Source organism: Mauremys mutica, chromosome 2 (assembly GCF_020497125.1).
Source record: "Mauremys mutica isolate MM-2020 ecotype Southern chromosome 2, ASM2049712v1, whole genome shotgun sequence".
NCBI lineage: Eukaryota > Metazoa > Chordata > Testudines > Geoemydidae > Mauremys > Mauremys mutica.
The window spans coordinates 246,337,427-246,362,196 of NC_059073.1; the positions used below are offsets into that span (position 1 = coordinate 246,337,427).

Below are 24,770 nucleotides of genomic sequence, written 5' to 3' on the forward strand. Positions count from 1 at the left end.
TCCCAACACTCAGAATTAACTGCTTTTACATGCTAGACTGAAGAATTTATCCGAAGTTCTGATTAGAAGGCAATGTGGAAGCACCCTACCTCAGTGGGAGATGAGAAAAGGATTGTCTTTCTGGGAGCCATAATTCTCCCCGAGAGTCATAATTCTCCCCATGCCCACCACCACTTAGGGGGAGTGTGCAGCAGTCCACGTGACCTTTTAGGATATCCCACCTCCTCTCTGCCCCTTCAAGGCAATGTGTTTCCCAAGGAGAAGAACTACAATTGTCCCTGGCCTTTGTGCAGGGAAAAGTTTCTTGCATCTTTCCTCCCACCTCATATCCACTCAAAAGCCAGGGATAATCTGTTGCTATGTCTGACCTTTCCCATGCATGGCACTGAAAATATTGTAAGGTGCACATATCAGCTAGGTTTCTCTTGTTTGCAAGTTACTGGCATTCAGGGCAGAGTGTTATATTGGAAACTTGGTTCAATAGTAATAAATGCATATAATAGGAACTGCAAAAAATAATGTCAGGTAATTTAAAATATAGTTGAAAGGCAATTACTAGCTTGGTTGCTCAAACTACCATCACAGACTTTAGTTGTTTGTGACATACTGCAGAGATCTTCTTTCTAGGATGTATACACTTCAGTCTGCTGCTTTAATTCTAATTCCCTTGTGGGTTGGGTGAATGAAAGTTTAAGAAAACGTCTCACTGTATGCATTGCTAAGTGAATTACTCATTCTTTATTAGAACAGAATTTTGTTAACTAAATTATGTTATTTGAGTTGGGGGAAGAGATATATTTCCATTTGCTTTATTTTCCTTAAAGCTGATGTCTGTGAATAATTCAGACACATTTTCTTAGTAACTTTTCATGTTCCAAAGATTGGTGTTGTTATATATATTGTTATTAACACTGAATAAAACATAACCAGAACAGATCTTTGAAAAAATAATGGCAAAGCTAGCCCAAATATTCTGTAGCCCATGACTTCTCTTCATGGGTTTTTCTTTTGGGTGTTTTGCAAGTTAATCTGTATGGTAGAATGTAAGGAAAACATTTCAGACCTAAAAACGATGATGTTATAAATCACTGTGATTTACAAGTCGCAAGGTTTCTCTATGCAGGGTGAACGGGGCCCTGAAGGACCACAAGGGCCTATTGGACAATCTGGAATTGGCAATCAAGGAATCCAGGTAAGTCTGACATTAAGTTTAGTTAAGAAATACATTCAACTGAATGCCTAGTTTTGGCATAATATACTGCATGACAGGAGCCCAAACTAAAACCCTATTAGCTTTGTTTAAAGTAAATGGCTGTGTCACTGGTTTCAGTAGGAAAAGGGTCAGGTGCAGCCCTAAACTTTGGAGATGTAGCAAAATTTAGATCCAGAAAACACCACTGTGAGTTGTACCTTAAAAATACCAGACAGGGCTCAATCCAAAGTTCATTGACATCAATGGAAAGACTTTGATTTCAATTGTCTTGAGATCAAGCCAATAGAAAAGTGAATTATCTGGTCCAATCCATGCAATAATTTGCACAGCAGACTTTCTGAGATCTCCACATGGGATGATGCAGTAGGGAAGATTTTTATAGGGTGAGTGCTCAGCGCCTCTGAAATTCTGATAATTTACAGAGGCCTCACAATGGACACTCAAAAATTGATTCATTCAAAGTAATGAGTCCCTTGTGAAAGTGTAGCCCTATCCTCTCAGAGGCCAGAGCATAATTTCCCACTGCACGGGGTTAGGATGAGGAGACAAAAATCCTCTCCCTGGCTTTCCCCACCACTACCCAGGGCAATCCCGGAACTTGGGGTAATTCAGTGGAAGTCATGTGTGTGTGACTGAGGGAAAATTGAGTAAGGAGCTTGTGATTTGGCCCTAAAACACACAGCCAGTTAGGTTTCTTTCCTTTGGAGGATAATAAATTCATTTTATTAACCTAGAAAATGAACCCATGGAAGTGTAGCTTTCATTAACTTCTTCCTTCTTTTTTTTAAGGGTATCCAAGGTCCTAAAGGTATACCTGGGCCAAAAGGGTCTCGAGGCCTGGGTGTGCAGGGTCCAAAGGTAACTTTCAAGAGCATCGCAATTTAAAAAAAAATTATTGGCCCCCTCAAGGGACAAGGAATATACCTGACCAAAGTCAGACATCTCAGTGCTTTTAAAGTGTATTCCATAGTGGGAACAATGGAAAGAAATCAGAGCTGTACATTTTTAGACCACAATGCATATTTGGTCTTTGTAGGAAAACTCCCATGACACTGTGCTGTGCAGGTGGAATAAGCATGGATATGTCCTTACAACAGAATGTTTGGAGCTTGCTCTCAAGTACTCGAACAGTTTTCTACTGTGGAAGCACACACCTGATATTGTACCTCATAAAAGGCAACACTTGTTACCAGTGTTTAATAGTATATGAAGTAGAAACGTAGAGATTTCTGACTGATATATTTGAAAGATTCTGGAGAGGAAAGCCACTCCATTTTAACAGCCTCCATTGCTGGACCTCACCATTGCATTGTTTCAAGCTAGCAGTTCTTTACTGTTTAAACAAATACAGATTTTCTTCATTAACCATGGATTCAAGTCAAATTTCTTTCATTTTGATTCATTGTGTGTTGGTTTGGTGGCATATAGACACTGTATGTAAATGTCATACTCTACTGAGAAATTCTAAACTAATGGCTCTCCCATTGTGAACTCTGGTGATTTGCAGAGAATTTGCTGGTCACATGATGCTGGCATTCATTCTTCTTTCCATCTGATTCTCCAGCCCTCCATCCTCATCATAGGAAAAGAGTTTGGAGGTCTGTAGAAGAAAACATGAAGGGAGAAAGAAAGTCAGCCTAGCTACAGTTACAAGGTGACACTGCTACAAGGATGACCAGTCAGCAAATGTGAAAAATCGGGACGGGGGCGAGGGGTAATAGGAGCCTATATAAGAATAAGACCTAACAATCGGGACTGTCCCAATAAAATTGGGATATCCGGTCACCCTAACTGCTACATAAGTGAAAGAAAGATAGGTGAAACAGGAGCCACCCTCATAACCAGAGCCACTAGCAGGACTGGTACTTCAGGAGAGGAATGTTCAGGGGCAAAGGAACAAGGCAGGATGGGCAGGGGAGCAAGTGAATTGGCAGGAACAGATGAAATAAAAAGCAAAAGTAGACACTGTGATTAAGTTCTTCCACAAGAGGACAGAATGCTTATTTTATTGAAAGCAGCCTGTTAAATACTTTCTGGACATTATTTTTGCATGTAAGCAATTGCTGTAGTTGCCATAGGGATGCTGTGTGGTTGGGCATGGGTGAACAGGTGATCAAGAAATATGGTCTCTATTAAGACCATGAAAAGCTCAAGGCTAGTGCTGGTCTGAAAATGGAATTCTGCCATTTCAAAATTAGTTTTTGTACCAAATCAGAATGAAAAGTCAAAATATCAAAATTTCCAGTGGAATAAAAGTCCCCCCCCACCAAAAAAAAATTAATCTGGAACTATCAAGACATTTTTGTTTCACTATATCAAAATATTTCATTTCATAATTATATTTATATATTAATATAAAAGTCAAAACGAATTGAATCAAAAGAATAAAGTCAAAACAAAATGTTTCACCATCAAAATAAAACTAGAAAGTCAAAACAATGTACTTGTGCTAAACACAAATAATTTTTCATTACTAGGGAAAAGAAGGTGAATTGGGACAAAAGGGGGATCCAGGACCACCAGGAGTTGGAGTACCCGGACCGAAAGTGAGCCTATTTTTTTTTTAAATTGTGCCAAGTTTTCTGCAAAAATATCTGATAATTTTTAGTAAGAAGTTGCATATGTCCATGTACTTCAGTGACAGTCTCCATAGAGAAGTGTATTTCAACTGTTTAAAATTCATCGTTTCAACCATTATTCACCCTTCTAAATAAGTCATCTTTAAATGCTAGCATGATGCTAGCAAATGGGAGAGCAATGATCATGCTAATGAAGACCGAATAATATACGAGAGTGATGAGCTGGGAGGAGCAAACAGAGGGTGCCTATGCAGCTTTCATATCACTCCTCATACACACCCATCCCTAGGCTGACTTGCCATGCCTAAGGAGGTTTGCAAAATTAGTCATATATGTAAACAAAGAAGCAAAACCCTGTGTAACTTTTGTATTACTCACCCAACTAACTGCATGAGTGCTCCCAAACTTTCCCCATGTCTCCTAAAGTCCAGTCCTCAGTCTTTCTATCCCAGCCTCTTTAAGGCTAGTGAGGAAAGTCTCCAGGCCAGCACTACCTGTCCCAGGGTTTACTGGAATAGAGCCAGAGCTTTGGGACAAGGAATGCAGTTTGTGTGGGAGAGGAAGTGGTTTCTGGGAGACAGTTGGGAATGTGAGAAGAAACTCCACGCTTACACCTCTGCTCAGAGCAGAGTTGCAGCCCCTGCAGTGTGGGGCTCTGCCCCAGCAGAACTATCACAAGTTAGACCATAGGTGGTGGCCGGGCAGGCAAGGCTGCAATTATACTCAAGGAAGTGAAGACAAGATGTCCGCTCTTGGTAGGGTGTTTGTGTAACACCACCTGACCCCGGTCATTGGCAGTCGGGATTGAACCTGGGATCTCTGGAGCTATGTTCATGAGCATCTACCGCATGAGCTAAAAGTCATATGGCTGTTAGCTAAGGCTGTAGAGCAGACTCATTTTCTCTCTCTCTGTCTAAGTGGTCTCAGTGCCACTGCATGGGACAGAACACCACACCCAGAAGGTGTGTGGGTTACATTTGCAGCAGAACAGAACTGCCCAGGTGTGCCCCCCTCCCTGCTATGCTGAGTTCTGGGAAAGCAGGGGGCATTGCCTCCTCCCCAGGCCCTCTCCTTCTGCACCCAAAGGCCTAGGGAGAATGGGGCATGAACCCTCTCCCCCCACCGCCTAATCCCTGAAGAAGAGCTCTGTGTAAGCTCAAAAGCTTCTCTCTTACCAACAGAAGTTGGACCAATAAAAGATATTACCTCACCTCCTTGACTCTTTAAAATGCATCCTAGAATACTAAAGGAACTGATTGAAGAGATCTCTGAGCAATTAGCTATGCAATGTAACTATAAATAACCACAGGAGCATGCCCTTATGCTACATGCTAGCCATGCCATGTGAATACTAGTTTGTTAAATCTAGAGATACTTTAATTTGATAGAGGTGTAGCGTTTTTTAAAAAGAAATTTAAAATATGTATTCCAAATTGAATGCATTAGTTGGGTTTCTTGATTGGGATAATCAGTATAGTATTAATTAGGAAGAGTCTATTTTTGGACAGAAATATTGCCCATTAACCAGTATTGTACCAGAATGTAACTCCCTCAGTGTATAAAGTACATGAGTTTACCAAGCTTTTGGGAAATAAATATTTATCACCTTTTAAGGGAGATCCAGGAACACCAGGAATCCCAGGAAAAACAGGAATGATAGGACTAACTGGAAACAACGGGAAAAAGGTAAGCCAGTATTTCTGTTTGCTGGATGTGAAAGCTTTAGGCTAGATAGGATGATCAAATTCAGACCTCACTGCAAATTGAATCCCTCTGCTCCCAGGAGGGCAGCTACACAATGGAGAGACGTTCCTCCTGGGGGAAGGTTGGCACCAGTACCTGCCCTTTCCTAGGGGGTCTGCTGAGGCAAGACAGTTTAAAATCTGGATAGGTTTCCATAAAGCCCCACTGGCAAAGGGGCACTGGGCATTGAAACTGCAACTGTTCTAGCTGACCTCGTGAGGGTGGCCACCTGTCCAAGTTTTCCCAGGATCATCCCTTTTTTGTGGTAGCTGTCCCAGGAGCTCTGTCAAGATGCTCAGTACACAATTCCAGCTGTCCAGTCTTATGGGTTCAGAATCATCTCAGATTTCTCATTTTTTTTTGGTACAGTAGAGGTGGCAACCCTAGACCTGGTCCTGTCCATTTCGTGGATTGTGTTGGCCAGGTCTGGATTTCTGTTTTCTCACTCCCACTATACATACTCCATCAGAGTGGGGTAGCAGACATCTTGGGTCACTGAGCCCTTCTTCCCCTCAGATTTTCTGCCACCGGGTGATTAGTGTGGCCTTCAGTATCCAGCTTGCTTTGCAAGATTTAGTTCAGTCTGGGTCAATAAACATCTACAAAAGCAAGAATACAAGTCCACTTTTCACTTCATACAACTTCTTTTTAGTGCCGCTATAAAGGACACAACTAGTGCTAGACTGAAGTATGGAATCTTTCTTGGTGGATGGAAAGCAGGGGTGAGGTTTTGCAACTTAATGTTAAATTATTTCACATTCATAAAAAATTGAAGTCAGTGAAAATCCACTCACCCCCTAAAATGAAGGTCACTGAGTTTAGTAAAAAAACCGTAGAAAGCAAAAGTTGCTAGGGGGCTTATTTTAGTGATGGCCTTTGTGTCGTCAGAAAAAACTGCATCCACAAATAGTTACATCTTCATCATAGTTTCCACAATTCTTTGCAAGCACAAATATTAGCAGCTGAGCATTTATCACATTCATTATAGGTGCAAGTAGGTAACTAGTCTAACTAGCATTTGCATCTGCAGTGTATTGTGGACACAAAGAAGTAGTTACAATTATTTGCAGACACAAAATTGGCTCATTGAGGTCCAGATTGAGGCCCAACTTACAGTCATGCCCTATAATTGCACTTTAAATCAAAAGTTCTAATCAGAGGCGGATTTTTCCAGAGCTGGCAGACTATACGCACCAACTTAAGCTATTTAACACTTTTTTCTGCTTGTGAATTACTTACAGTCATGTTTATTTACTAATTTGTTCTTATTCAAAACAATTGGATGAAGAATTTTCCTGAATACCTTTCAGTCTATAGATTATTACCTATTTGCCACATCTGTTGCTTCAAGTATTTGCTAAATGACATTGTTTCTGCTTCCAAATTGCATAGCTCACAATCTATCCCACAAAGAGTGTTTGAGACAGCTGTGCAAACACTTCTGGTATTTCCCTTATGACTGTGTGTGCATAGAGTATCTTTCTACAGCAATTCTTGCAAGCAAAAACTCATTCCTACGAGTATTTGTGGAAATAAATAAAAACAGTTGCTAACATTTGTTTCTGTTTCCTGACAAGCTCTTTTCTCATATCTTCTGTTTGGTTAAAATTTCCTTTTTGGTAAAGTTCTGACCAGAACTGGTCACATGTAGCATAAAAATGAATGTGCAGCTTTTATTATAATGTTTTCAGATTCTCTTCCGCAATATTTGTCCAATTGTGAATGGATGATTCTCAAAAGCAAGTCAGGCCCTGATCTGCAACTGATTCTGTGTGGGCAGTCATCTATGCCTGCATAGAGCCCTGCTGATTTCAATGGCATTCTGCATAGGAACAAGGGGCTGCCTGCAGACACTCTCTTGCAGCTTTTGGGACCTAAAAGTCTGCATACTAACTCCAAACTGTTTGATATTTAAACCAAGCTGAAAAATCTCAAGGTTAGTTTATTTTTTGAGACTGTCAAGCCGGACTGTTTCAGTGACACTGGATATAATTGAGAGAACAAAATTTTTTTGGTATGTTGGGAGCTTGACCTTGCTCAACCCAGGCAAAGTGTATTGATCCAAACCAGTTTTCAGAATGTTGTTAATTAGGACTTTGATTCTGTAGCATACACATCAATGTGAGAATTAATAAACTGATATAATTTTCATTAGGGGGAACAAGGAGTGCCTGGCTTAAGAGGCCCAGAGGGACCACCTGGGAAAGGAGATGTTGGCCAAAAGGTATGAATTATTAATATACATCTTTGAGAAACATAACAAGGTTAAATGTTCGTGTTTAAACACAGTTCAATGACTGGTATAATTTTAATTTGTTATGGTCTTCCTTAAGTAATAGCTTCACCAGTTTAAATGTTTGATCTCACTAGAACTTGAGAGTGCTCAGCATGAGTATGTGGCAGAATGAAATACAAGTACTAAAATTAAAGTTCAAAATGATCATTGAAGTCAGTGGGACGTAAATGTGCTCAGCTCCTTGAGGTGAGGGGGTGGAAATCAGGCTACTTTTTAGTGCCTAAATATGGCTTTAGGAACGTAGAAGGATATATTCAAAAGGCACACATGAGAGTTAGGTATCTAAATAATTTTGAATCTTTCTCCCTAACTTTAGGCACTCAGGATTTTTTTTAACTATCAAGTGTAAAATCTTTGTAGTGATTTATAAACTAAATCATTATATTTGGGTCAGGGTGATCAAGGAGAAAAAGGATCCCAAGGGGATGCTGGTGCTAAAGGATTACAAGGGTCTCCAGGACCAAAAGTAGGTTTGTTCTTTCCTATACTCCTTTTTCTACACTATACAAATACCTCTGGAATTTTTATGATGTGAATTTATGGATGACTCTGAAGCTTTGAGATTTTTATGTTAAGCTGGCAAAACAGAAAAGTATATTTTCATCCTGCGCACTGAATAAGGCAGGCGTTCTGTGGAAAAATAGTATGTGATTATATAATTCAATACTATCATAAAGGGGCCAAATTAATGTTACAAAGGCACTGTTAATTCAGGCATTTCCCAAGGTTAGGGTGCTTAATTTTGCAACCTTAACATTCTTTTGATGTAGTTTGATGTATAATTTATTATATATATCTGCCCTGCACACTGAAGCCACTCAAATCACACACTTGTATAATAAAATAGCTCTATTAGCTGAGCAAAGAAACAACCACCACCACAAGAGTTAGCATTAATTTTTTTTCAGATTTGTTGTTCAATCAGTGTTCATTTCAGACTTGAAGTTCAGTCTATGTTCTTCAAGAGGTTTGTTACGGTTTGCAAATTTGAGGAAAAATGGATTGATTTATGTTTTTTCATCAAATATTACCCATTTGATCTGAAATATTTTGACTATTTTATACTAAGGGTTGAACAATAAATAAAATAGTACATACACAGGAAGTATTTACTTTATACTTATATTGTATTGTTTCATTGTAGGGTGAGCCTGGAAATAAAGGCTCAGTTGGTAACCCTGGGCCATCCATTCGTGGACCACCTGGACCAAAGGTAAATCATCTAAGATTTGTCTGCTGGAGCCAAAATATTGAACATTTTGTACTCAGTAACGCTTATACCTCTCTACTCAGGTTAATGGAACTAAAGTTGCAATGGTAGAAATAAAGGCGGATTTAGCCCAATTAGTTTAATACAGATGTATGCCTGTCTTCTGTTGTACTGTGGCTTATTTCATAGAGGAGAATAACTGTTTTGTCATTTCATTGAAGGTAACTTTTGACAGAATGGCCCTGTAAAAGCTGAGACTTCATATGTCTACTGAAAAAGCTAAAAGGTTTATGTTCAGCCTTTTGTAATAGAATGCCACCCACCGGCTCAGCAGGGGAGGAGGATGTCTGATTAGCCCAGCAGGGAAGAAACCTCTGAGATTCTGGGAGGAGGGGTGGAAGGGAGGAATAGGCTTGGCTGCTAAGGGGCATTACAGACTTTCCTCTTCCTACCCCAAAACTCACACTGAGATGGGCGTGGCCAGAGAGAGGGGCAAGAGATTCTCCACCTCTCTCTGCTACTATTGGGTAGGCTGTGGGACAAGGGAAAAAGGAGAGTTGATTGTCTTCACTCCTCTCTTCCTGTATATTAAGCCCTCAGAGCATACAGCAGCCATTCTTCTTTCATTGCTGCCCTGCCTGATAACGGAGGTATTGTTTGAACTGTGTTTCCAAGATGCTGTGGGTGTGTCCGATTGCCAGTCTGAGATCGGGAAGGAATTTTTCCTCTGGGGCAAGAACATCAGGTGTCAGGTGGTCTGAGTTTTTGTGCCTTCCTTGCAGCATCCTGAAGGCCTACTCATAGGTTATTAGGGAGTAAGGGCAGATACTAAAAGTTAAGTTTACACATAAATTCATTGCAATTTGGGGGCAGTGACCAGCTCAGGTGAGAAGCTCAAAGGGGCAGCTCCCAAAGGTAAACATGAGTGACACACCCAGAAGATGGTTGGTGGACCCTATTATCCTGGAAGAAGCGTAGCGCTCTCAGACTCTCTTCTTCATGTACCTTCTTCATGTACCTACTCTTCTCTTGCTACCCTCATGGTTGAGGGGAGGGTAGAGAATTCAGAGGTGGGGTGAATTCTAGTGGCTGGTCTGAAGGGGGCCAACCCTGAATAATTATTTTGTATTGAGTCTATTTAATATCACCCTGGAACCAAAAAAATGACTCATATTATAATTTGGGGCCATTTATATCCCATTGTCTTCCATCCTTGAACAACATATACAGTCTCCATTGTGGTTGTGGTGCCTGCTGTCTTGTTAATTTGCCATTCTTTGACTGGGCCAACGGGGTGTAGTACAAATCCCAGGATTCTGGCCTTGCTGTAGGTGATAGGTATGAAGATATGGGCTTCTAAAGTCCTTTCCTCCCTCCCCCACTTGAAACAGACATTGCCATCTATATTTACAGTGAGCGAGGAGAATTCCTGTTACTGTTACTGTTCCCAGCTTGGAAAGGTGAGATATTTTGCTAGGAGGGCAGGCTAGACTATGCAACAGTGAAGTTTTTTGATGGGCAGAGTCAAATCCTGAGGTTCTTACTGAATTTTGACTCTCAGACAAAACTCCCTTTCATCTCAGTTGCATAGTAGTGTGGCCCAGCTGCTAAGCCTATTGAAGTCATTCCACTGATTTTACTTGGATCAGGTTCTCCTCTGAGTGATGTGATCTGACAAAACAAATGGCTTAATGTAATTGTAAACACCAAGTTATTCTTTCAAGAAGAACTTTCTAGGAAATGGACAAATCTTTTTCTCATTGTCCCTCTATTACTTAGAGAAGTTTCTTGCTAGGCCACCCATTATTTCTCCCTGATATATTGGGATGAACGGAAGTCCAGCTTCTCTGAATTCTTTGGCAAGCACAATGATTAGTAAATTTGCCCTGGAAGCCTCCCAGCATTCTACAGTGGTGAAGTCAGATGAAGCAGTTTCTAACACAGTGAGTTTGCATACCATTCAACTCTGGGAACATCTCAGGCTCTAAGAGGTCATCCCAGTTTGGCCATTGTTGACAACTGCTGTATATCAAACTGCTGGACAGCTTCAACAATGAGGGGTCCAGTGGCACCTTAAAGACTAATAGATTTATTTGGGCATAAGCTTTCATGGGTAAAAAACTTACTTCTTCAGATGCATGGATCTTCGGTCATGCATCTGAAGAAGTGAGGTTTTTACCCACAAAAGCTTATACCCAAATAAATCTGTTAGTCTTTAAGGTGCCATTGGACTCCTCATTGTTTTTGTGGATAGAGACTAACACGGCTACCCCTCTGATACTGAACAGCTTTGGTAGCATTCATTGGACAGTTATTTTGGAACCAAAAAGATATGAATACAGCTCTTACTATCTCTTGGCAAATAGACAGTCTCCTGCCTGTTGCTGGCTTGGCTATAGTAACTTCAGCTATCCTTTTGAAATGAACAATTAGATAGCTATCTTGCACTCTGTGGAATATGCTGTGTCCCCATAGTTTTGAAGTTGGTTGCAGCAGCTCAGTGATTGATTTATGTAAGCAACAATAATCTTTAGGAATGTTACTTGAGCTCCTACTGGTGCATTCTGTTGGTGTTGATAAATTGCAAACTTTCTACTGAAAATTAATATCTTTGAGAGATCCCAAAGAAGGGGTGGGGGGAAATATAGTTGTTGGTCTAGGTTAAGCCCCAGTGGTACAGGGAGGTACTGCTATCTTAATTATGTGATAAAAGCTCAAAGCTAAGCTTGGTAGCATCCAGCAAACCAACTATCTATCAAGCCGTCAGTGAGTACAGAGGAGAAGTCCACCCACTATAGCAAGCAATATTCAACAGAAACTCAAGTTTCTTTCTGGGGCTCCTCAGAAGCCCCATGTGGAAAGTCTGCAACAGAGGTGAGCTGAATCATTTCAGTTTCTGGCTTGCTTTGCCACAACCCCTTTCCAGGACCAGCACTGGCCACTTTCTGGGCAATACTGACCCTCCTGTAGGGCAATCTGGCAGGAGAGAGGTTTTGCTCACTTTATACCAACACAACAGCTTTTTGGCAGCAGTCTTGTGCCCTGATTTACACTGGCAGGAGCAGGCATAAAACACAGGTGAATGTGGCCCATTGGCTGATTAGCACTATTTTAACCCTTGTTCTTTAATGAAAAGAAGTGTTTGGAATTAGTTCTCAAAGGGACAACTAGCACGTTTGACGTTACATTTTTTTTTCACAAAATAGCATGTCCAGGGAGATTAGTAGTGAAGTAGAAGGAGAGTTTTTCCTAAAATATTGGTAGCTTCCTGTTTAGACCTTCAGTCACTGTCATTTTGGTGTCAAAATAAGTGAATACATGAAGCCGGTTCTTTTCTGCAAAACCTAGAGTGAAGACAATAAATAATAACATTTTTTGTGTAGGGGGAGCCAGGAGCAATTGGGCTACCAGGAAGTGATGGAAATCCTGGAGATTCAATAATGGGACCAATGGTATGTAGCATGTTTCTTTATTTCATGTTTGGTTGAAAAGAAATGTGAGAAATATTAACTATTTCAAAGAAAAAAATATGGTTAAGTGGTTTTGAAAAACCCAAACTGGCTGATACCTCAGCTCCATCATTCCAAACTGAATCTAGCTATTTAATAAGCTTCTGACCAGTTTGAGAAATGTAAAACAGATTACATGTCTCTCTCACACACCTGGTTCTGCAAAATCTCTACAAGAGATCCCTCTTCTGGTCAAAGTTAGCCCCTCACATTTCTCTACTTTTCGTCCTCTCGCGTGATCTTTGGTCCATTCCTGTGAGTTTCACCCTCCACCCCACATTAAGGCTTGTCTGCACTTCGAGCTTGTGACAAATGTCTAACAGTTATAGTTGTGACTGTTAGCCAGGATGGGCAGGGATGTCCCTAGCCTCTGTTTGCCAGAACGTGCAACAGGGGATGGATCACTTAATGATTACCTGATCTGTTCATTCCCTCTGGGACACTTGGCATTGGCTACTGTAGGAAGACAGGATACTGGGTTAGAGGGACTGACCTGTTCCTATGTTCAAGTGTTGCAACCCCAAGCAATCAAAAAAAGTCATGAGTATTTAAAAAAAAATTAAAACGTTTGGGCTCTTTATTTGCCTACTGGTTTTGGAGCCTGAGACATACCAGGGGTACAATCCAGACAAATAGGGGGCTGTGTCAGTCCTGCCTTACAACCTTGGGTGCCTTATAATGCCATGCTATAGTAGCTTCCATGTGGGCTGCTCACAAGCAGCCTTCCAGCATGCAAGCCACACCCTGAGTGTCTGTGTGTAACTGCAGCCTGCCAGCTATACCTTGGCTCTCACCAGCCTGGGTTATACTGCAGGGTGACCCCCAACATACTCTCAGTCCCAGATCTTCCCCCAGAAGTGTCCTGTACTGGAAAATCCACACCCAAGTACCAGTTGACCGAACTCCCGGTGTGGACACGGTTATGTCAATGGGAGGGCTTCTCTCATTCACATAGCTACCGCCTCTCAGGGAGATGGAGCACCTATGCCTAAGCTCTCCCATTGGCACAGATAGCATGTTCACTTAGTGCTACAGGGTATAGCTGTAGGGCTGTAAGTGTAGACAAGCCCAAAGACTCTATGTGAAAGGATATTGCGCTTTGTTATTTCCCCATCCGTTTGAACTTCCTTTGTTTTTCCTTCCAACTTGATGACTCCATTTACTGCTTAAATGCTAATTAAGGCAAGCACACATTCCTTTGTTTAGGACAGACCCGTTTGCCAACTTCTGTTTGGGCAGGGCTGTGGGATTTGGAACATGTGTTGATAAGATCATACAGGGGAACTTTACAGCTTCACATACGATGTTGCCACACATTTTACCTGAACAATACTGACCAGCAAATTCTGAGTTTTCAAATGATACCTTACAAGGCATACTTTTTGTACAAAGAGTACAAAAATAGTGTGTAGAGTGTGAAGACAGGGATATATTCTGTCCCAGAGCCTTTAGGGGGCATTTGGTTCAAATTTTCAAGCTTTTATCTGTATTGATGAGGGCTAGTGCAAAGGAGTCCATTCACCACAAGTGCCCTCCTTATGCCTAGGTCTGGGAATTAGCTCTCCTCTCATTTGGTGCCCCCTGCTATCAGTTGCTTGCACTGTAATCCCTCTCTCCTTCCAAGACTCTGGCCAGGACACTATATAGTAGTCCACCCCTTCTGCGGTAACAAAGTCCTACCAAACAAACTGTCCAGATGCTGCCTCAGATGGTCCGATGTTCCATCTCTAAGTCCTGTGACACTTTCTCAGTGGTTGGTAGGAGAAACCACTCAGGCCCACCAATACTCAGGTTACAGTCCAGGGACCATATAACTAGCAGTATAGGTCTGCTCAGTCTCAGATCTTGTTGCTGTTTCCCTTGGTTCCTTCCTACCCCACTTCTCTTCTTGTTTATCTCTGGGTTTACCACTGCAGATTCCTCTGCTCACAGTGGCTACTTCACCCTTCTCAGCCTCGTCAGACTCCCCAGTCCAGGGCAGGACCCCAGGGCTTACTCTCCCCCTGGATCTCCTCCTTGTCCCTGGCTAACTCCCTTTCCCTCTAGGGAGTGACTGCAGACCTTCTCTCTGCAGCCTTCTTCCCCTTCCGCCTCCACTCCCCTTTGTGTCACAGCAGACACGCTTCCTGATTCTATGACTACCATGCACTTGCACTTTTCCTGATATTCTTAAAGAATCGCAAAACAGCTTTTTTTCCAGTGGGCCCTGTTTTCCTTAGATTCTTGATAGATGCTGCAAGGAAAATTTTGTTCCTGTAAGGCCTCTTAGTTTTCTTTACAAAGATACAGTCTATACAATTCCAAAAGATATGATCTATCGTTTCCTGAATGTTACATGTTACAAATAATTCATCTTTGTGCATATTAATTAGAAATAAATTACTATTTAATCCACAATGCCCTGTTAGAATTCTAAATAGGGCCTCTTTGCTCTTCCTCTCAGGATCTTGGATTATAATCAACATTTTCAGCTGTTGGATTTACTTCTTGAAATTTCTCCCCCCCACTTTGTTTTGTTTCTCCACAGTTTGTGCCATTCCCTCCTTAGCTCATTTTTGATTAGGTGTTTAAATTCCAGTTTGCTTCAGGGGATTCCTAGGTCAACTTGTTTGTGTTTATTAGCACTTTGCCTGTTCATCAATTAATTGCCTGCTATCCCTGTATGTCCCAGGATCAAAGCTATTACTATGGTTATATCCATTTGCACAGGGGCGGCTCTAGGAATTTGCCCGCCCCAAGCAGTCATGCCTGCGGGAGGTGGACCGGAGCCGCGGGACCAGCGGACCTCCCGCAGGCATGACTGTGGAGGGTCCGCTGGTCCCGCGGCTCCGGTGGAGGTCCACCCGAGCCACGGGACCAGTGAACCATCCGCAGTCATGCCTGCAAAATGCCGCCCCAAGCGCACAGAATGGCCATGGTAGCACATACATCCAAAGCCCAATTTAGTGCTAACATAATCTCTGTTAGCTCAGCTGTGAAGACAGATACAAAGTTAGTTTTACAGCTTTTTTGAGTCTGAGTGAGGTCATGCAGAAAGCTGTTCCCTCTCTTCTTGTTCCCTCCTCTTTTGAAGGTATGTACCTTCAATATATATATAATATATATATCTGGCAATAGTGTCCCCACTTACACATATATATTGGTTTGCTAAATCTTGTATATTTACCAGTCTTCATCTTTAATTTATTTCATTATATAATTTTATGTCTATCTCAGGGGGAATGGTTTACCAGTGACTGAGTATTTTCCCATAGCTATAGATTTTGGTCTCTTTCAATCATTTATTTTCATTACAATCCTTTATCCACTTCTGTTGTCATTTTGCTATTACCTACTACTTTGGCGCAAGAGGCTAACTCTAGGAGTCTCATTCTTTTAGCCTTCACCCCATCCCCTGCCAACGAGTTCCACAGGTTGACTGTGTGTTCTGTGAAGAAATACTTCCTTTTGTTTGTTTTATTAATTTCATTGGGTGACCCCCTGCTTTGTGTGTTATGTGCAGGAGTAAACAAACACTTCCCTGTTCACTTTCTCCATCCCATACACGATTTTATAGACCTCTATCATATCCCCCTTCACTCTTCTCTTTTCTAAGAGGAACAGACCCAGTCTTTTAATCTCTCTTCATATGGAAGTTGTTCTATACCCCTAACCATTTTTGTTGCCCTTCCAGGGCCGCCTGGGGGGGGGGGCAAGTGGGGTGATTTGCCCAGGCCCCAGGCTCTGCAGGGGCCTCCCCAAGAGAACAGCTGAGGCTCCCACCCCGGCCTGACCCCGCCTCGGCACATCCAAGAGCGTCCTTGAACAGCTGCAGCGTGCCTCCGGCAGGGCCTGAGCTCCTCCCTGCTCAGAGCCGCATAGTAAGGGGGCGGGGCTGCGAGCTCCAGGCCGAGTGGGGAGTTGCTCAGGCCCCACTGGAGCCATGCTGCACCGCTGTTCAGGGATGCTCCTGGATGCGACGTGCTGAGGCTCCGGGTGAGGGGGAGCCAGGGGTAAGAGACCAGGGCCAGAGCTGGTGGCGGGGGGTTGGATAAGGGGCAGGGAGTCCCAGGGACAGTCAGGGGACAGGGAGGGGGCAGGATCGTGGCCGTTTCAGGGGTCTTTCGGGACTCAGCAGGGTGGGGGGGATAGGGGTCGGGGCAGTCAGGGGACAGGGAGCAGGGATGGGGTCCTGGGGTGGTGGTGGTGGGGAGTCTCTGGGGGATGGTGAGGGGGCAAGGAGCAGGATGGGTCGGGGCTTCTGAGGGGGGCGGGCAGTTGGGGGGCAGGAAGTGGGTGGGAGTCAGATAGGGGGCAGGGCCATCCCTTTCACTTCTCAAATGCCAAATTATAATTTCAGTGCCATAGGGAGATTCATGTCAGGGGAGGGTAGCTTCATTTAAAATTAGCCACTGGGGGAGATCACATGAGAAGAGCAATATCCTACACCACCTACCTTCTTCCCAACCCTACCAAGGGAGACCCCCCCCCTGCATTCCCTGAGGCTTCAGAGGGGTTAATTCAGTGGTTCTCAAACTTTTGTCCTGGTGACCCTTTTCACATAGCAAATCTCTGAGTGCGACCCCTCCCTTATAAATTGAAAACACTTTTTAATATATTTAACACTATTATAAATGCTGGAGGCAAAGCGGAGTTTGAGATGGAGGCTGACAGCTCATGATCCCCAGTAATAACCTCATGACCCCCCTGAGGGGTTCCAAACCCCAGTTTGAGAACCCCTGGGTTAATTTAATTTTAGCACCCTGTGTCCATTCACATGCATGTGCTATTTTGAGCATTTCAGTTTTCACAACATAGGCTCATCCCAGATTCTGGAACAAGCTCAAATGCTCAGTTCGTGGATTATGTACATAAGCTATACTAAAGACAAACCCACAGCACCATCTCCAGTTTGTGAGGGACCCCATGGAGCCAGTCGCTAGGAAACAGATAAATGCATGGAGGTTAAAAGTCCATTAATGGTTATTAGCCAGGATGGGTAAGGAATGGTGTCGCTAGCCTCTGTTTGTCAGAGGGTGGCGATGGATGGCAGGAGAGAGATCACTTGATCATTACCTGTTAGGTTCACTCCCTCTGGTTTATAACAGAAGGTTATATCAGAAGTCTATAGTTTATCCAGGACTGTATGGTCAAGTGGATGCTAGAAAACTGTATAAAAGACCATTGGGTCCTGATTCTGTCATCTCAGATCTGCTTGAGGCTTCATACAGGGGAAGCTTTAGACATAAGGACTGAGATCCCAGTCTTAAGCTGGAACACCTTGCAATGATATTGGACATTGAACTAGAACCTATGAACGATTTCTGAAAGAACTCTTTGCAACTACCATCTCTGCTATGAATCTGAACCTTAAGAATTGAACTCATGTCTGTATGTATATTAATCTTTTAACCATACTCTCTCTCTCTCTCTCTCTCTTTGTTTTTTTTTTAAATTAGTTTAGTTAATAAGAACTGGCTGTAGCGTGTATTTGGATAAGATCTGGAATATTCATTAACCTGGGAGGTAATGTGTCCGGTCCTTTGGGATTGGTAGAACCTTTTCTTTTATATGATAAGATTTCAGAAATCTGCATCATATTTGACTTGGGTACCTGGATGGAGGCCTGAGGCTGGGTCACTTCAAGGGAATTGTGTTGTTTGGACTTCTGAATAACCAGTAAAGTATAACAGAAGCTGTTTAGTGCTGGCTTGGTAAATTGAAGTATTGAATTATCCACCAGCTCTGGGGTTTGTCTGCCCCATTCTTTGCAGTTCACCCTCATTGAGTGATCTCAGCTGGCCCTGACTAGGACCCCAGTCACACACACTCAAGCTTTCCTTGCTTAAGTGTTTAAGCATTTCAAAACTTATTTCATTCTCGCCTCGTGCAGTGCTTTTGTGCCTTAGTACTGCTTTTTGGAGTTGTCGGTATCAAAGTTTTCATTTAAAATAACATCCACATCCTCCTCCCACCTCTGCATCATCTTTAATCATTAATAAACATTTCTTCCTTTCTCTAATTTCTATCCTCTGATCCTCATCGTCAGTTACTTTTTGGCCAGAATTTCCGCTTTTTCTTTGTTGGAGCTTATTACTCCATGTCCTGCAATTGCAATGCCTGGTTTATGTGGTTTACCCTTTATTCCATTCATTTTCCTAATTTGTTTATATACTTCTCCTGTATTGGTGTATTTACTTCCCACAGTGTGCTCTCCATTTTTCTCCTTTTATAGTCCTTTGTGCAACTGCATTACTTGCTTTATATTTCATTAAGTCCTTGCTATTTAGGGAATTTTTTGCTGTCTTGTATTTCTTATTCTTTTCCCAAATTACTATTTCACATTCCTTGTTCCACCATGTAATTCTTTCCCTATTTTTAGGTAGTGTTGGCATCCTAAGAATAGCTGGCTTTATGATTCTCTTAGTAACATTATTACAGAATTCCTCAATATCTTCTCATTTGCTTTTTTTTTTTAAGAGGTTCCGAGTGAGGATATTATCCTCATCTTCTGTGTTACCTTTTCCTTGACATGTAATTATGTGAGGAATTGGTCACTAGCCATTCCCTCCTCTGTAAATTTCCCAGCTATGGTTATACTTGCTATTACTAGAAGCTATTCCCAGATCCAGGCATGAGAAGCTTCCATCAGCTGTACTGAATTTATTCTCGTCACATAATTGTTCTAAACATTTTATCATTATAATTTTTCTTACTTTCCTCACAATCTGTTCTGACAATTCAGATTACCACAAATAATGAGCGGGTATGTGACATCTGCAATTAATTCTTTCAGGCCGTAGCCTCTTGTTTTCTGCATGAGTTATAGGCATTATAAAGTCATAGAGAGGTAGAATTGTTTTGTATTGGTATGTCAGTAGCATAATACTCAATATTTAGCTTTTTAATCTCTATTTCAGGGTAGTTCAGGTCCTTTTTAATGAAGGTGCAGACATCCCCACACTTTCCAATTTCTCTATCATGTCTATATATACCATATCCCAGGATTTTATAGTCTAGTTTTTCTATTAGCCAAGTCTCTTGCATGCATATTATAGCAGGCTTTGTTTTCATATCAATTTTCTTTAATTCCTGCCCATGAGCTATTAGGCTATGGGTATTCCAGCTGAAAATAGTCACCACAATTGTTTAACCTTCAATATTTCCTTCATTAAGGTTGCTAGCCTGTAGGTACTTTTCAGTCACTTTGATTATAGTTCTCATTTTCTGTATTTTCTTTATTATTTCAATCAGAAACACAATTAGTCTCTTTGTTTGTTTGAAATCACTCATTACTTCCTTCTCATTAATTTGTTGCTGGCTATTCCCTTTCCCGTGTCAGGTTCTTTGTTTCCCCTCTTTTGTCTTTTAGATATCTTCTAGCAGCTTCTGCATATGAGATGTTCTCAATAATTTTGTGGGTTTTTTTATTTCTCTAGTTTGTTTTGCCTTTGTCCATCCTCCATATGCTGAGCCGTGTTTTCCTCCACAGTTGCAACATTTTGTTCTGTCCCTTCCTCACAATTATCCAATGGATGTTCATCTTCACACTTACTACACTGTAGTTTCCCTTTGCAATTATTTGCTACATGTCCAAATCTTTGGCACCTGTAGCATCTCATAGGAGGAAGACTAAAGGGCTTAGTCCAGAATATCTGATACCCTACCGTTACTCTGGTAGCATCCTTCCCATAAGAGTAACCAGCACAACTGGTGAGACTTGCTATCACTGCTTCTTATGCTAATTAGTCTCTTAGCTGTTATCACCTTATCTTCACCTATTCCTTGCTTTATTTCCTCTTCTGACATTTCAGCTAGCACACCATGTGCTACCACTCTTATTTCTGTGAGGAATCTGAGTAGTTTACAGCTTATTTTACCTAGCACCTTTATCTTAAGGAACTTCCTGACTGGTTAGTGGAATGTAAAAACAAAAAACAAGTCTCTGCCATCTCCAGCATTTTTTCTTCTCCACTCTGCAATCTTCAGGGGGCTGATATCCCCTATCATTATGCCCTTACCTAGGGGTTTTACTGTTATGTAATTTTGCCCATTTCCTTTTCCTGCCTTCCTATTTGCTGGTCCTTCTTCTGGTTCCAGAAAAATCTACCCTTTTCTTTGTTCCCTATTTTCATTGTCCAGCCTGGTTTCAGTTTCATTTGTTATCTCTTCCATATCACTTTGCCTAGCCAAAGGCTCATCCAGACTCAGCCACTGTTGCCCCAGCTATAGCCTCCCAGCCCCTTTCGTGTTCAGCTTGCTGATTTTATAGTGCTCTCCCAGCCCCTCCCAGCTGGACTTCCTTCTCAGTTAACCCTGGCCCTCCTTCTCTCAGGTGATGCTGGATGATCTAATTGGCATCAGGTGCTCGTTAACTCTGTCAGGCTGTGTACTCCTTCTCAGCCCTATCACAGATAGAAACTTACATTTTCTTTTAAATTAAAACAGATTCTCATACAATTTCTGGATTCCAGCAGCTGGTGCGCTGAAAAAAGCACCAAATATCACAAAACAATCACAATAAAATTGAAAGAGTTGTTACATTTTTAGCCACACTCAGTAATATAAGTTGTGTTAAAACTCTGTTAAAAACAAACAAACCAGAAATTTGGTATATGTGGTGTATTATTTCATACCAAGTATTCTGGGGAATTGTTTTGTAAGAGGAGCAATATATATTTAAAGATCACCTAGAGAAGGCTTAACAAACAGTAATAGCCTCCTAGCAGTATGGAGCAAGATATATGTGCAAGAGATGCCTTTGGGAAAAGATCAAAGTTAGATGTGGAATACCTGTTGCAGGTATTGGGGCAGGCAGGCCTTGGCCCACCCAAAACTAAAGGGCTGCGCCTCCTCAGATGAAGAGGAATTATGAGCCCAGTCAGCATGTTAATACAGATGACAACAAACGAAAAAACAGGGGTGGGAGTGAGGACCATCGGGCTAAAAGAAGTGATCCAGAGGGGGACACCAAGCAAAGAACCTCAGACCATGCCCACTTCTCCTCAAAGGGGTCCAAAGAACCAGTGGACACTGCCCAGAGGAACTCTAGCTGGAGATGTAATGTGAGGGACCAGAAAACAGCTCCAGGGTCTGAGCAACCCCTCCCCCAATCAATCTTCCTCCTCTGTGACTGGTGGATGACCATCATGGCTGTACCAGGAGCAGGAGGAGGAAGACTGCTGTGCTGTGCTGTGCAGAGCCGGGGAGGCAGGTGTGGGCTCAGCCCAAGGTAGGAGCAGTTCCAGAGCAGACAATCTTCAGAGACTTTAGCATTAAAATCTAAGGAGTGTCTTCTGAAAATCCACTGTTTGCAAAGGTTTGTAACTTGGCCAAATTTTGGCAGATTTTTTGGAGATAGAAAAGGCATATCCTTGACACAGAGGCCACCTTCCAGAATTCAAATCTCTGATCCAAAGCCTGGGGGTGATAGAGCTTTTCAAAGAAGAGGCTGCTAGGATCTTTTAACATGGGGAAAACAAGCTCTTTTCCTCTAGCCTTGTTCTCAGACTCAGCTGAACTTTTTTGGCTGAAATTTGCCCCCAAAAATTCAGCCTGCAACAGACACTCGGCATGAAAAAAATTCTGCCCAAATGGTTGGAGCGTGGCCAAGTTCTAAACAATTGAAAATAGAATCTTCTAATGGGAAGTATTGGACAACCTATAATTACAGTAGTTTCCAGAAGCCTCAATCAAACAGGGACCCTATTGTGCTGGGGGCTCTACAAAAATAGAAATGAGACAGTCTCCAGTCTAAAGAACTAAAAATCTAAGATCACGATCCTCCAGATACTTACATATGTGCTTAACTTGAATCATGTATATAAATATCTGTAGGATTGTGGCCTAGATATGAGATATCAACTTAGTCCATGTTAATGCCCACTACTTTTACAAATTAGAAATCCATTGGAGCCCATTGCTATGGTTTTGGACTTCAGACATCATTAAAAGACAGTCATTTACAGACCAAAAGATATCATTCCTTCAATGTAAAAATCGACCTGTGGTGAAACCTCCATTTGGGGGGTTGAGATGGGCCAGTTGGTGTAAGTCAGCATAATTGCACTGAAGTAAAATGTGTTACTGTAAACATTTGAGACTGCAGGAGTGGTAATGAGTTAAACATCATTACATGACTATAAATCCAAGTATCTGACAAATATCTGACATACCTTTCCAATAGATGGCACATTCACCCAGGGGCAGCTCTAGATATTTCGCCGCCCCAAGCAGGGCGGCATGCCGTGGGAGGTGCTCTGCCGGTCGCTGGTCCCGCAGCTCCGGTGGACTTCCTGCAGGCGTGCCTGTGGAGGGTGTGTTGGTCCCGCGCAGCCACCAAAGCCGCGCGGGACCAGCGGACCCTCCCGGCAACCGGCAGAGCGCCCCCCGCAGCATGGCGCCCCAAGCACGTGCTTGGCGTGCTGGAGTCTGGAGCAGCCCCTGCATTCACCATCACACTGTGTATCAATGCCACTTTTGTCTAAGGCGAGTTGAATCTAGCACAGTTCACATTCATTCATATTTTCTGCATAGCACTGGGAGAGAACAGAAACAGCAGTGACTGAATTAGATCAAGATGAGATTTAGATCAGAGAGTTGCTAGACCACAAAGTCTCATTTTGTCCTAGAAGACATATATACACATTGAATAGGTGTGAAAAGATGGAATTCTGCAAATTCCTGAATATAAGGCCCCAAAGGGATCACTGTGAGGGGAAGAAACAAAACCATTGAAAGGCCTCACATTTCTTTAAGTTTAACTAGTTTGAATTTTAAGCCATGTTACAAAATCAACTCAATTTCAACTAAATTAATTTTCAGACTCAATTATACGCAATTTAGCTGTAAAGCATCAGAGACATATGGGCAGTTTCAGAGCGGCCTCAACCAAGACTCTGCATTTGTGTCCTCAAGCAGGTTTGCATAATTGGCGCACTTCCATTGAGTATTTAGATATAGTAGTGGCTTACCTTCTCTTTGTGGTAATACATGTGGAGAGAGTCTCAGCTTTCCTTTTCTTGGTATGATGGCTTAGCTCTCTGGCCCAGTCCCAAAAACCTCCTTCTTTTTTGGGGCAAAGAAAATTCCAAAATCTTCACCCTTTTGTGCAGGGGCTCGCTCTCTACACCCATGAGCTCACAAGCAGCCTTACCACTCAACTTTTCCAACCCTTTCTGGAGAGCTACAGGTAGCTCCTGCTCTCCCTGAGCCTCTAGTTTTCTAGCCCCAAATACTAGCCCCTCCTCAGAGAACTTTCACCAGCCTGATAACTGTTCCTCTAGGTCTCTTCCCAGGCTCTTTCAACCTTCCTGCCAGTGGCGCTGGAACAATTTTTATTGTGGGGGTGCTGAGAGCCATTGAACTGTAAACCCTGTCTATAATGGAAACCACTTCAAGCCAAGGGGTGCTGCAGCACCCACCACACCCCTTGTTCCAGCACCTATGCTTCCTGCTAAGCTTTTTTGCACAGAAACATTCAACAGGTCATGTTCCCTTCTTACTGAGACCCCCACAGAAAATCTAGTCTCTTCCTTAATCTTTCCTTTATAGCAGAAAGGGAGCACTTTCATAACCCTGCCCCCCTTTCCCAGCACACACTGGTGTCCAGCCTATAGCTCCCAGGGTCCCTCTTACTATGTGTCCCAGGATGCATTGCTCTTGGGCTCAATTGGAAATGTAGCCTGAGCTGGACCTTGAACCACTTGTAGAGGGCCAGCTTTCCCACTGATAATCTTCCTACCCAGTTCACACACACACATTTAAATTTTCGATATGCAAAACCTTGAGCATCTGAAATTCCATTTCCAAAAATTTGGACAATACAGACTTAGAAACCACTTCTGAAAAATTGGTCCACAATGATAAAGGCTCCAAACATCATCAGCTCCCTGAGCAGTGAAGTTGAAATATACTAGGGGCCAGATTTTCTGCAAGGTCTAAGTCAACATAAATCTACCAGCTGAACATCTGGCCCTACATGCCTATTGGTGTCATGTTATTTTCCTCTCACAATTAATAAGGTCTGATTCTCCACTGTCTTGCATTTTGTTTAATTGTTTACACTTGAGCAAAATGAAAACAAAGTTGATGTAAAATACTTCTAAATCAGAAATCTCAAATCATACCAGTTGTAATGTTTTAACTTACTTTGCACAGGTATGAATGACTAGATAGAGTGCAAGGCAATGGAGATGAATGCCCACGCTGTCCCTGCATTACTGATTTGGGGAATGAATGG

General features: G+C 42.3%; 1 protein-coding gene across 5 annotated transcripts in view; it reads left to right on the top strand.

The window, feature by feature from the left end:
- COL28A1 (collagen type XXVIII alpha 1 chain) overlaps window positions 1-24,770 on the top strand; it is a 120,507-nt gene that overhangs the window by 40,236 nt on the left and 55,501 nt on the right. For all 5 annotated transcript variants that reach the window (XM_045006860.1, XM_045006862.1, XM_045006859.1 and 2 more), the window contains 8 exons: window positions 1,124-1,192; window positions 2,003-2,071; window positions 3,691-3,759; window positions 5,407-5,478; window positions 7,691-7,759; window positions 8,226-8,297; window positions 8,976-9,044; window positions 12,425-12,493. In XM_045006860.1, coding sequence (XP_044862795.1) covers window positions 1,124-1,192; window positions 2,003-2,071; window positions 3,691-3,759; window positions 5,407-5,478; window positions 7,691-7,759; window positions 8,226-8,297; window positions 8,976-9,044; window positions 12,425-12,493 — 558 coding nt within the window. The remainder of the gene's footprint in view (window positions 1-1,123; window positions 1,193-2,002; window positions 2,072-3,690; window positions 3,760-5,406; window positions 5,479-7,690; window positions 7,760-8,225; window positions 8,298-8,975; window positions 9,045-12,424; window positions 12,494-24,770) is intronic.